The following is a 13,573-nucleotide window of genomic DNA, read 5'->3' on the forward strand; positions in this document are numbered from 1 at the left end:
GATTCTGTGATTCCATGATTCAAAGTAGGAAAGTGTACCATGGCTCAGACCATCCAGGAAGCTGGACTGGGTGTCTTCAGAGGAAGGGAAGTACCTCCTTGTATGCACAGCAAGAGAGCTCACAGCTCTGAGCGTGATGTAGAGCCCATTTGTAGGAAAAGTATTCAAGGAGCAAATTACTTTGTATCAGCAAATACATCTCCATTAGCGCTGGAATTGGTATCCTGCACAATACATGCTCGAGGACAAAGCTTGCCTATTCAGAGCCCACAGAATTCAATCCGGTTGCTGAGGAGTATCAGCAGAAAGCAAAGCAAGGGTCGTTGCATATTCATTCCACAAATATCGGCATGAGACCACAGAGATGGAACACTGCCTACGGAACACTGGCAACACTTTGCTTTCCCAGCAGTAAATAAAGACACACAGCCCATGTTGGTGCCCAGTGCAGGATCCTCAGCAGCTTCAGCAAAGAGGAACAAGAGAGATTTGTAGGAGACATTGTGTCAGGACTTCTGACTGTTATCATGTCTCCCAGGACCCTCTCCCTCCAGCCAGGAGGTCAGGCTAAGGTGCCCCTCTCAGGTGTACTTGGAGAAAGTTTCTTGGTGGATCTCACTGGCCATCACTGGGGCTTTATTCTTGTGAGATTGATCAATGAAGCCCTGGTTTGACCAGCTTTGTAGCAGGACATTGGACCAGGCATGTCTGTGCTCTATAGCAACCCTGCTAGACAGGCAACATTACAGGGAGGGGATGAGCTACCGCAAACAGTACACCCTCAACCAGGCACATTCCTTCTACTCCCCACAGGGTGGAGAGGGGTTACCCAGAGATGTCTACCCAGAGATGACCATCCAGCAATGCCCATCCAGTGATGCCCACCCAGCAATATCCACACAGCAATGCCCACCCAGAAATGCCTTGTGTGCTTACAAGCAAGAATTAGCAGGCATTTATTTAAAAAAAAAAAAAAAAAAAACACAACAAAAAAACACCAAAATCAACCTCAAACTGAGCATTTTTAATTAAACACACCAAAACATTCCAGGAGGGTTTTTCCTATTCTTAGCTTCCATGACACTCCTGGGACTTCACACACTGTGCTGCCATTTGCAGAAGGACTCTAAGAAGCTTCTTGGATATGGGGCAGAGTTTTCCCTGGAGTAGAAAATAGTACAGACAGATGTGGAGCTGAGAAAAACATGTCTCTTACACACCAGGAATGACATTTGGAGAGGGGAATAAGAAAGGAGAGAGCTAGGCATCGCACTGGCCACATGGAAGGAGTCTCAAGGGATTTGGAGCATGTGGGATGGTGGGGATACATATGGATATGGCACTTGGGTCCATAGTGAAGTGTTGGATGGAGTGCTTGTCAGTGGTGGGGGAATGGTTGGACTTGATGGTCTCAAAGGGCTTATCCCACACAAATTCCATGATTCCATGGTAATATGCAGACATGATGGTCCTTGCCTGGCATCTGGAGATGGATGGTTCCTCCTGGTGGTCTTTGCACCCAAATCTGCTCTGATCTTCTCAGCTGCTTCTGTCTGGGGACCACTGCAAGACAAAAACATCTCTTGGGGAATAAGAGAGGCTGGGATAAACAAGCATGGGAATCAGCTTTTCAGAAAAGGAAGGGATTCCTTGTAGACTACAAGATGATGGGGGTTGGCAGGGTGTGGGATGGCCCACACATGGCAGCCACCCTACTTCCACCATCCACTACTGCCACTGCAGAATGTTGGGACCAACTTGGCCACCAGCCACTTTGGTGGGAGAAGATGAATGAGTGCTGGAATGGCTCCCAGTCCTCAGGGCATCCCATGGTGCCCCACAGCAGGTTCCCCCCACAAAGGAGTGCAGGATATGAGCTCAGCCAGATGATGAAAACCTAAGTCATTAAGTCTGAGACTCAGGGTGGAAATAGGGATTACATTAAAGTGATGGTCCTTAAAATAATCTCAAATTAGTCCCAGCTCTACTCTCAGCTCTTGGGGGAAAATTTGGGCAAGTAATTACATGTCTGGGCCTCAGTTTCCCCTTGCAGATAACAAAGTCAGAGGAGCTTGTGTAACTGATACAATCAACTGCCTATACCTGTAGACCATAGGGATATTAATCCTGGTGAATTTGACAGGAACTGATGTGATTTGAGTGCTAATCCCTTAATATCTATTGCTGCTCTAACGTCCCAGCTAGTGGATTCACAATGGAGTAGGGAAGCAGCAGCCCATCCACAATGACTTTAAAGCACATTCCTCCCTTCTCCCCACAGGTAAATTGTGCTGGAGAGATGAAGGTCTGCAAGGCTAGTGAAAAGCAACCTAAATAGCTCTTTTTGGTGCAAAATCTCAATACACTAAGTAAAGTTCCCAGTTTTGGAGTGTGGGTTGGGCCTGTGGTGCGGCACACAGCACAGGGAGAGAGTGCAGAGGCTGCAAGTACCTGCAGAGGGATGCAGTGGAGCCTGCAGACCCCAGACACACTCCTAGATTCACTTGTGTGGCTGTGCTGGCTGAGAACAAAGGTCCATGGCTCCATGTTGCCAGTGGCCCAGAGATGCTGAGGGCGAGGGAAAGAGAAGAGCAAAGACATGCATCTTTGTTAGTGCCACAGGCAGTGGGATTCAGGATACACCTGGCATGTTTACTGGCAACACCAAGCTCTGTGGTGTGATCACCATGCTGTAGGGAAGAGATGGAATACAGGGGGACCTGGACAGGCTGAAGAAGGGGCACTGTGTCAGCCTCATGAAATTCAACAAGGTTAAGTGCAAGGTCTTACACCTGGGTTGGAGTATTCCCAAGCACAAACACAGACTGGGTGGAGAATGGATTGAGAGCAGCCCTGGGGAAAGACTTGACAGATGAAAAGCTCAGGATGCCCTGGCCAAGTGCACTGACAGCCCAGGCACCCCCCATGTCCTGGGCTGATCCCCAGGAGTGTGGGCAGCAGGTAAGGAAGGGATTCTTCTGTTCTGCTCTGCTTTGCTCTGCTCTGGTAAGACCTTTCCTGCAGTGCTCCTTCCAGCTCTGGGGCCCCAGCATCAGAAGAACATGAAGCTGATGGAGGGAGTCCAGAGGACACTGTGGAGATGCTCTGAGGACTGAAACACATCTGCTTTGGGCATCCCTCCTATGGCTGAGAGAGCTGGGAGTTCTAAGCCTGAAGAAGGGAAGGCTCTGAGGAAACATTAGAGCCCCTTCCATTGCCTAAAGGAACTCCAAGAGAGCTGAAGAGGGACACTGGACAATGGCCTAGAGTGACAGAACAATGGGGAATGGCTTTAGTCTGACAATAGGGACAGATAGGATACTGGGAAGAAAATCCTGGCTGTGAGGTGGTGAGGCCCTGGCACAGGTTGCCCAGAAAAGTGGTGGCTGCCCCATCCCTGGAAGCATTCAAGGCCAGACTGGATGGGGCTTGCAGAAACCTGGTCTAGTGGAAAATGTCCCTGCCCATGGCAGTGGAGTGGAACTGGAGGAGCTTCAAATGTCCCTTCCAACCTAAACCATTCCATGGTTCTATGATGCTGAGTCAAGATCTTCATCAGCTGGATGATCTCTTCGCAGTCTTTGTCTAGGACCTGGTCCCTAGGAGCTTCCCTTTTTGTCTCTAGTGCTTGCACTGGAAGAAGCTGAAATGCTTAAATATCTTTGAAAGCTCAGGTTGCTGTTGCTCCTTCTTTATTCCCTCCCCTTGTGCCAGGAGGTGTGAGGTTTCATAGAAACCTCTGATCTGAATTCAGTGTAGGATGGGTGTACTTTCCCAGGGTCCCTCTTGGGAGTGTAGCTCCCATGCATTGGGTCTTTGGCTGGAAAGCACAGGCAGTGCTGGCACTGCAGCAATTTTTACCCTTCTCCAACCACTCTCTGACACTGTCCCACCCTGCTGACAGCTCACTTTGCCAGACCCCAGCCCATGTCTCCCAGGACAGGAAATTAGCAAGTTTAAACTGGGGACCACCCACGTGGGTGGGACTGCTTACAGGGCATCCACTCTCTGGCAGGGACCTGTTTGCGGTCCAGTGCTGTCCTATATTATAGAATCACAGAACCATGATTTGGAAAAGCCCTCTGAGACCACTGAATCCAACCATTTCCCAGCACTGCCAAGCCCACCACTAAACCATGTCCCCAAGTATCACGTTTACATGGCTTTTAAATCCCCCCAGGCATGGTGCCTGCAGTGTGTGACAACCGTATTGAGGAAGAAATTGTCCCATATACCAAATCCAAACCTCTCCTGAAAAACTTGAGGCCATTTCCCTTACAAAAGAGGAAATATATTGCTCAGTGCTGCTTAGTGCCCTTAGGAAAGCCTGTGGTTCAAGCGTTGCCTAGTGCATCTCATTACCCCTGGGACAGGAACCTGTGAGACCAGTGCTGCTCAGTACCTCTGGGACAGGGATAGGTGGGAACAGTGCTGCCCAGTAGTGCTTTTTCCTGCCGATGCCACCGGGGCAGTAACAGCATGGTAGACGGGGCTTGCGGTCCCAGCAGGACCAGAGGCGCCGGGTGGGACGGCGGCTCCTGCGGGGAGAATGGGGAGGGCAGGACCCGTGGACAATCTCTAGACAAAGACAGCTGCCCCCCGGCGCGGCGCGGCGCACGGGCGAGGCCGGGCGCGGCCCGGGGTGGGCGGTGGCGGGCGGCAGGTGCGGCCCCTTCGGCCCCTCCGGCCCCTCCGCGGAGCGGCTCGGCCCCCGCCCAGCCCCGCGGAGCCGCAGCAGCGCCGTCAATCAGCGTCGCCCCCGCTCCGTCCTCCCCTCCCGCACGCCTCGGCGCGCTGCATCGGGCTCGGTGACAGCAGCGAGCTGAGCGCGGCGGGAGTCTCCGCTCCCAGCGAGCACCGAGAATCGGGCGCGGCGGCGGCGGCGGAGCTGGGAGGGCTGCCGAAGCATGCAGAGCCATGGGCCAGGGCTGCGGACACTCCATTCTCTGCCGGAGCCAGCCGTACCAGGCAGCCGCCTCTGACATGTGAGTTCCCTCCCGCTGGCATCGGGGATGGGGGACCACGGCGAGAGGGAGGGATGCTCTGGGAGTAATGCTGGGCAAAGGAGCGAAGGAGATGTCAGGGACGCAGGAAGAAGTTCCTCCTGCCTGACAGCTGTCAGGGAGGGGGTGGCAAGGAAATGACAAGCGGCTGCAACCCCTCCCTTTTCCCCACTTGCCACCTATGTTAGTCCTGGGGCAGGTCATCACTGGTTTTTTCTGTGCCAGAGGGCTGGTGTGAACTGAATCTCCCTGTTTCCCCATCACCCTCATCACATAATGATTTCCTGCAAGGGTAGAAGGCTCCTGACCCACTGGTGGGCCACAGGGGGGTCTGGGTGACTTTGTGAAATTCAGGTCAGGCTTCTGAATTGTGGTTTCAGCAACTTCACACCGGGCTAGAGAAACCAGCACCTGCACACCCACCCACTCACCAAACAGATTTGGGGGTCCTAGTGTCACAGTGCCTGTCTGTATATGGTGAGGTGGGAATGGGGCTACAGGGGTCATGGTGGTGTCATGCTGCAGCAGACACAACGGACTTTGTATGAGAGCGTGGGTGACCTTGCTGAGGGATGACAGTGCTCTCTGGAAGCAGGGAAGGGTGATGCTCTGAAGAGCCCACGTGGGAAAAGGGGCTGAGCTGGCTAACAGAAACTTGCAGTGTCTCAATTCCCATTGCCCACAGGCTTGGCTGGGGCTGGCAGAGACCCCCGTCTCTGTGCACACACATGTGCAGCACTCATGAGGTACCACAGCTGCTAGGGAGCAGGCTGTGCACAGATGGTTCACAGTACGTGCGTGCTCTGGCTCCTGGGTACCAAGAGATCTGGGGTGCTCCCAATCCCTTCTCCCCCTACTCCAGGGGAGCAGATCCCACATTTTGAAAAGCCCTCTGGGAGGGTGAGCTGAACTACAGGAAAGAGATACAGGTCTAGGGCAAAAAGGAGGAAGGCTTCTCAGTGTTTGGATTCCTTTGTCTGATGGTGCCAGCTCCACATGCTCAGGCTCTGGCTGAACTGCGTGGCTCAGCTGCTCATGACAGGACCACCAGAAGCAGGAGGCACATTGCTGCACTGGAATGTGTCCAGGAGCAGCCTCGGGTCTCCTGGAGCAGGTGCTTTAGGTGATGACAGGACTATTGGGATGCAGGGAAGCTTCCGTCCACTCCTACTCCAGCGCTATACATTTCCCTCACCAGGTTTTCACACTTTCATGAGTTGACCTTTGGGTGAGAACCTTGTCCCTCTCCATAGAAAATACCCTCCAGCATCTCTCTTGCCTACATGCAGTGTGTGCCTTGGATCTGTTTCCTCAAGGTCCCAGTAGGTGCTGATCCTCCTACGCTTCCGTGGGTGCTGGGTCTGTCTCTGCAGGCAGCATCCTTCCCTCAGCTCTCCTGGCTCACTCCCTGGTTCTGTGTATGCTTTGTTCCCTGCAGAGATCCTTCTCTGGTGCTGCCTGAACATGTGCACATGTCCTTTTCTTTAAGCAAAACACACAAAGGTCTTGAAATGCCATGTGATCCCCATGTTCCCTTCTGCCTCTGCTGCTGTTTTAAAAAAAATGTAAATGACAGAAAAGCTTGGTGTAGCTGGGTTGGCTGTGCCCAGGTAGGAATTGGCAGGCGAGGTAGGAATGATGAGTCCAGCTGCTTTACCCTTTTACCCAGGATATGTCCTTCATAGATATTTGTCCCTGTTCCTGTAAATGCCAAGGGGTATATAGAGGTGGAAAAGCTTCCCAAGAGTTGTCCGAGGATGATGCCCTTGGACCCGCATTACTCCCTAGAGGGGTTGCAGTGGTGAGGTTAGCGCTGTGGGGAGGGGTGCTGTCTGATCCCTGCCTCTCCTCCAGCCCTGTTCGATGCTGGCTGGCAATGCTGCGTGAGGCTGGGATCCAGTGGTGGCCCCGCTCTCCCATGTGCATGGTGCATTTTTTGCAAGGAGATGCAGGTGCAGCATTTTCCAGGTCACGTTTTAACCCATTTCCTCCTTTTCTCCCACCGGGAAGTGTGTTCCCGGGTGGGTGGACACTGACCTCGTTAGAGGTGGGTGGGGTGTCAGGGTGCCTGGAGCTGCTGCTGTCACAGCATCTGACAGCAGCCAGGGCTGGGGAAGAAGCCACTGAGCTTTGCAGATGGAAAACACAGCGGAGGAGATGCAGCTCTGAGCATCCCTGCGGGAAGGATCCAGCTCAGTGGAGGCTGGGAGGGGTCAGGGCTTCCTTCAGGGCACAACACTGTCTGGGACGCAGGGGGCATGAGCTGGGCTCAGCCACCCTTTGGAAGCCTTGGAGCACCTGTAAAGCTGAGGGTAGGCTGTCAAACCCCTTGGAGAACCCCCCAGACCCTTCATGATTATTGCTAGTCCCCGGGCTGCATGTGTAAAATGTCATGGAAAATATCCACTCCATCACTCCATTGTCCTGTCAGTTTGGCCCGGATGTCTCTGCTCCCCTGCCAGGCACTTGCTTGTCAGGGAAAGGGGTTCAGTGGAATGAGGTTAATCTTGTCCTCCATTGTTGGGGGTCTTAGGTGATGTTCTCCAGCTTTTTCAAAGCCTGAGGCTTTTCCTGCGCTTGTAACTGGGACTCTTCAGGATCACCCACCTGCCTGTGCACCCCGCCCTGGAGCCTGCAGATGCCTGTCAGGGAAAATAGAGGAAAAACTGATTGCAAGCTTCCTGTATTCTGCATATGCCAGGAGCTTCCCACCACCCTGAACCTGTCCATAGGAGGTCTCCAGTGTGAGCAAGGAATTTCTCCTCCATCACCCAGGGCATCTCCCTGAGCATCTTCAGCTTCAGAATAGCCAGTTGTTTGGAAGTGTTGGGAATTGGGCCAGATTATGGCCCTCTTAGTGAAGACTTTCACCGAGTATACCCTGGCCATCATCTACAGCAGAGCCCTGCTCATCCCCTGTGAGCTGTGCTGCTTTGGGGGCTCTGGGAGGCTAAGCATCCATCTAGGGCTGAATGCAGGATTCCCTGGGGGCAACAGTGGATGCAGAAGCAATTTCTGGGAATCCCTTTTTCCTCCTGCTTCCCTCTGACCCTGGTCCTTGCTTTTACTTTTGTCTCATTCCCAGCTCCCACGTGGCTCAGCAGGAGCTGTGCTGGGCTGCGGACAAAAATGCCAGCAGGGCCCAGAGCTGCCTCGGACTTTCTGCCTATCCAGATTTCTCCTGTCCTCCTTAATGGATGGGCCTGTCTGGAGGGGGGAGTGAGTTGGACAGTGAATGCTGGGAGATGCTTTGTTTGCTACCATGGCTCCATCTGCACAGCAGCAGCAGCAGCAGCAGCAGCACCGGGGTCAGGCAGTGGAGAGGTTGCTGAGTGTGGGCAACAGGCAGCCTGGAGCTTGTTTTCCCCCAGCCGAGGTTGTCAGGGTGGGTGGGGAGGATCTCACCTGCCTTGCAGCAATGGGCAATGACAGCAAGTTTTGATGTTTGTGGGGCTGGAGCCTGAATTGTGGGATTATTGGTTTGGGTTGGGAAGAACCTTAAGGCCCATCCAGTTCCTATGTCCCCACCATGGGTAGGGACACCTTTCAGTACACCAGGTTGTTCCTCATCCAATCTGGCCTTGTAGGGAAGGTCTATGAATGTGTAGGAAGGTGTTTGGAAACACCTTGTAGGAATCTATCCCCAAGCCTTGTCATCCACATAGGATCCCCAGGGAATGGACCAGTATGGCAGCCTATGGGACTTCCTGAGTGTTGGCTCAGGAATGTCCCTGAGGCTGGATATTTGGCAGCAGCAGCCCTTGGTCTGCTCTTGTCCCCAAATCCTGCTCCGACCCATATCCTGAGCCCTGCCTGCATCACTGGTGTGTGGAGTCAGAAGGGAAGAAGGACATGGGAGAATCTTGGGTAGGTTCAAGCCCTTTGGGCCTTTGTCAGTTTGTATTTTCTGTGATAAATCAAACAGAATAAAGAGAAGGATTTGGAAGTGGGATGGGGTGCATTTCCCACTGAAAATATTAAACCCTGACTTTTTTGGCTGTGGCTGGGGCTGGGTTAGGGCTTAGCCTGAGCATTGCAGCTATCAAGGACAGCCTCGCTATGTGTTTCGGCATCCCCAGAGCCCTTTGCTCTCCACCCAAAGAGGGAAAAGCAGACAGTAGTGCTGCCAGTGCAGCTCTGGGACAAAGTGATGACTTAGCCAGAATCCTCCTCTGGCTCCCAGTTGCTTCCCCGCCCCTTCCCAGGCTGTTAATAACTTGCACGTTTCAGCTGGGTGACTCAGAAGGCAGTGAGAAGATATTTATAAGGAGCATTTGAAAGGCAGAGACTGGTGGAGGGTTTTCTTTCCCCTTTTCTTCTCATGAGCTGGTGCCAGCTGAATGTGCCTGTGCTTCACTTGGCTGTGGAGTGAGGTCTGGAGGGTGACCTGTCCATGTCCCCTGAAGTTCAGTGTCTGCTTGCTATGGCATGAAGATGCTGATGCTCCAATGAAAACCTCCATGCAAACCTCTTGTTGTTGACAGGCACACTTAATCTCACCCCATTGCAGCAGAGCCCTAATGCTACTGCCTGCAAGGGCAAAAGCTGGCAGGGCAGCCAGGATTTGGGAATACAGGGATTTGCAGCCCCTGCTGGTCTGATGGTCCCCAGCCTGGCTGTGAGGCATGGAGCCCTGCCAAGTGGTGGCATAGATCAGCCTGGTGAGGATGTTGCTGCTTGGTGGTGATGCTCTGGGATGCCTGTGCAGCTTCTTGGTGGTTTGGGGTTTATCCTCACACCAGAGCTGCCCTGTGTACTTACTCCTGCAGCGAGGATGTCTCCACAGCCCTGTCCTCAAGCTAATATTTGGCTTGAGCCTGGCTGGAAGGACACAAGCTGTGGGTGTTGCTGTGTTTTCCCCTGCTCTCCCCAAAATTGGGTCTTTTCCCATGTTTTTTATTAGTGTGCAGCATCCTTCCTGCATGGAAAAAGCAGGTGGAAGCCATGAAGGCTTTAAGCAAGAAATTGGGGTCAAGGAAGGTGGTACTAATGATGGGGAACAGTACCAGTACCAGAGTCCCTAACCTCTTGACTCAAGCAGGGTGATGGCAATTTTCAAGAATTTGATTGTCAGCTGCTCAAGCCAGGAACTCCTGCAATGGGATGGAACTCCTGCAGATGGAACTCCTGCTCTCCTCCTGAGAGGAGGGTGTTGGATCCTGAGTATGAGCATCCTTGGGAGCTGCAGGATGTGGGGATTCCCTCGATCCTTCTGCAGGACCTCAGGGGTAGAGCTTGGCCTCCCTTTGGCTCCTGAGGGGCTGAAGCTGGGCCTGAGGTTAGGAGTAGGGTCAGGGTCAGAGCTAAGGTTAGGGGTAGATCTAAGATTAGGGTTAGAGTTAGGGTCAGAGCTACTGCTAAAGTTGGGACTAAATTAAGGTCTGGGTTTAGGGCTATGATCAAGTTTAGGGCTAGTGTTTGGATTAGGGATAGGTTTAAGGTTAAGACTAAAGCTAAGTTTAGCTTTAAGGTTAGATCTATAGCTAAGATAAAAGACTTAGGGTCTGGTTAGATCTAAGAGTAGTGTTAGAGTTTGGGTTAAGTCTAGGGCTGGCATTTGGTCTATGGCTAAGTGTAAGGTTCAGGTTAGTATTAGGAGTAGTACTAATTTTAGGTTTATGCTTAGGTTTAGATTTAACCTTAGGTTTAGGGCTATCGTTAGCCTAAGATTAGATTTAGGGCTAGGGTTAGAATTTAGCTTCAGGTTAGTTTACTGTCTGTGTTAGAGCTAGATTTAAGGCTTAGTTTGGTGTTAGGATTATAGTTAGGTTTAGGTTTAGAGCTAGGCTGGGTCTCAGTTTAGGGTTACAACTATACCTAGGTGTAGGTTTATGGTTAGGTCTATGACTAGTGTTACAGTTAGTGCTAGACTAGAGTTAGTGTTAGGTCTGCCAGGACAAAGGCATGCAGTGCTCTATTCTCCTCAGCAGAATATGCTCCATTCTCCTCAGCAGAATATGCTTCATTTTCCCCATCAGCACAGCCTTGTGGCCTTCCCATCCATGCTTTTCCCCCTTTGGCTGAGCCAAAGGCTCTCTGGGACCTGTCATGTGGTTTGGTTTTGTCTTGCACCTGTCCTGGCCTCACTGGGGAGTGGGACAGATGCTGAGTCAGCAACACTGCTGGATGAAACCCCCAAAACTGGAGTGTTTTGCTAAAGCTCAAGTGAGGAAAAAACAGTGCTGGCTGTGGACAAAGCAGGTCTTGAGGCATGAGAGGTGTCCATCTGGAAATGCTGGCAGAACTGCAGAGGGCCATTCAGCATTCCCCAAAATCAGCCCAAGGGCAATAAGGCACTAAGGTGCCCTTTGGGTGCTGGTTTCCGTTGGTCAGACCCAGATGCAGGTGCATGCAGCAGCAGAGCCGGGTGAGCTCTCGCTCCAGAGGATGTCACAGGAAACAAGTTTCTCACAGTGGGAGCTGGGTATAATGAACCCTGCGAGGCTTAGGAAGAGGTTGAGGGGGCCTGCTGTTGGGTCTGACTGTTGCCAGGGAAATTATGCTCCTGGGAATGGCTGTGGGCGCCAGTTGGGTACCTGTCGCTGGTCCTGCACCTGCCAGATCAACAGGACACAGCTGGAACTGCTTGGAGTAGGATTTGTGCTGTGTTGTGCCATGCTGCAGACTAGGTGGAGGGGCCACCAGTGCCAGTAGCTCCACATGGTTTGGGAACCCAGAGTTCAGAGTAATGTCCTTGGGGCCCCCCATATCCAGTTGTGACCATCTCCCTTACTTCAAGAAGATGAAGCAACCTGTCACACTGTGCTGCTCCTGTGGGAATGCAGGGATGGAAAGAAGGTCTCATTCCCCCAGAAGCAGCGTGGGAGCTGGTTCCTGGGGTGTGTGGCTATGCTGTTTTGGTGAAGATGGAGTGCTCTATGAAGGTGGGGGCTCGGTGCTGTTGGAGAACCCCCTCTCCCCTGCCACGTGGGGATGGGGACAGCAAGTCCGTGGGCTGGCGAGAAGTGCAGAGTCAGGCACAGTGTGCGTTGCCATGCACAGAGTCTGGAAGGAGCTCCACATGCCAGCCGAGAGTGTGGAGAGCTGTAGCATGGGCAGGGGACCCCAGTTTTGTCCCCTAGTTGCCTCCCTCCTGCAACCCCCAATCTGCAGGCACAGCAGAGAACAACTGTGGTCCAAGGAGGGACCATAGTGATACTCTGGGAAGCCTGTTTCCATCCTTTCCAGTGCAGCTCAGTTGGATCCCAGCTCCTGAACCAGCCCTGTCATGGAGACTGTGACACAGGGAAGAGGACAAAGCTGGGGACTCTTTTCAGATAGCACGTGGCTGCTAGCTGTCCAGCCGGTGCTCTGTCCAGGCACAGTGTGGCAGAGAAGCTGGAGCCAGCAGTCCAACCACAGAAAAGCCATTAATTAATGGAAAGCATGATCGAGGATTAAAAGCTTGACATGCTCCGGCACTGGTCCCCGTACCAGTGGGATTTTGGCTGTGCCAGAGACCAGCCCAGAAGGGTGTACCAGGGGAGATTTAATTTGGATATTAGGGAAAATTCCTTCCCTGAAGGGGTGCAGCACAGGCTGCCCAGAGCAGTGGTGGTCAGATCCCTGGAAGGATCTAAAAGTTCTGTGGATGTGGCATTTCGGGACATGGGTTAAGGGCGGGCTTGGCAGTGCTGGGGGAATAGTTGAACTTGATGGTCTCAAAGGGCTTTTCCAACCTCAGTAATTATGTTTCCATATTCCATATGGCATCTCCATGCCTGTCCCAGGGCTGAGCTGCATCTCTCTGCCAGTTCCATCTCTTCTTCAGTACCCACACCAGCCCCATCACTGGCAGTCCCTACAGCCAATCCTCATCCCCAGTTGTCCCCTCTCCTCCTCTCAGGGAAAGCTGAGGCTTCAGAAGCTAAAAGCTCAACTCAGCTCTGGGAAATGGGTTGAAAGTGTCAGACAGAGCCACTCTTGCCCTGATCAGCCTCCAAAGCATGAGTGGCTTTGAGCTGTGTCATCTCTGGTCCCTCCACAGATGGTCCCCACTCCCTGCACTGACTCTGGCTCATGGAAATATTTGGATCATTTGAGAAGTCCTGGGAGCCATTTGAGAAGTGGGAGCCAGTGAGTGGCTCCCACTTGTGCCATGTTCACAGATGGAGGATTCAGTTAGAAATCTGTGGTGTTGCTTGGGGGACGATCCCTGCTCCTGAGGAGCTGTTGTTCATGGAAAGCATGGGGCATGGAAAAACACAGGCAAGATCCTGGCTCCTGCTCTGTTCACACTATTTTTAAGGGAAAACAATGCTGGAAAAAAAAAAAAAATCAACGAGTAGGTGATGAACACGTGCTGAACCATGATCAACAGCAGTTTTCTTTCCCCCTCTAGTTATCAACTAAATTGACTAATTGAAAGATGAGTTGGCAGCATCTGTAGAGTTGCATTTATCCAAGGATAATTTCCCAGGGATTCAGGGTAACTGTGCTTTCTCTCTCACCTTGCTATCCTGCCTGGTTTGGCTCCCTTGGGGTGCTGGTGGCTTTACTTGGAGGTCCCCATGGTGGTGGGATTTGCAAGGATGTCATGCAACAGGGATGAAAATTTGCAGGGACAGGGA

General features: G+C 52.4%; 1 protein-coding gene across 1 annotated transcript in view; it reads left to right on the forward strand.

The window, feature by feature from the left end:
* Positions 1-4,774: 4,774 nt before the first annotated feature.
* The window catches only part of PDE2A (phosphodiesterase 2A), a 42,423-nt gene continuing 33,624 nt past the window's right edge, over positions 4,775-13,573 (forward strand). The window contains exon 1 of the mRNA XM_053935406.1: positions 4,775-4,985. Within this exon, the coding sequence (XP_053791381.1) occupies positions 4,918-4,985 (68 nt within the window). The 5' untranslated portion in view covers positions 4,775-4,917. The remainder of the gene's footprint in view (positions 4,986-13,573) is intronic.

This window comes from Vidua chalybeata, chromosome 2 (assembly GCF_026979565.1).
Source record: "Vidua chalybeata isolate OUT-0048 chromosome 2, bVidCha1 merged haplotype, whole genome shotgun sequence".
NCBI classification, from domain to species: Eukaryota; Metazoa; Chordata; class Aves; order Passeriformes; family Viduidae; genus Vidua; species Vidua chalybeata.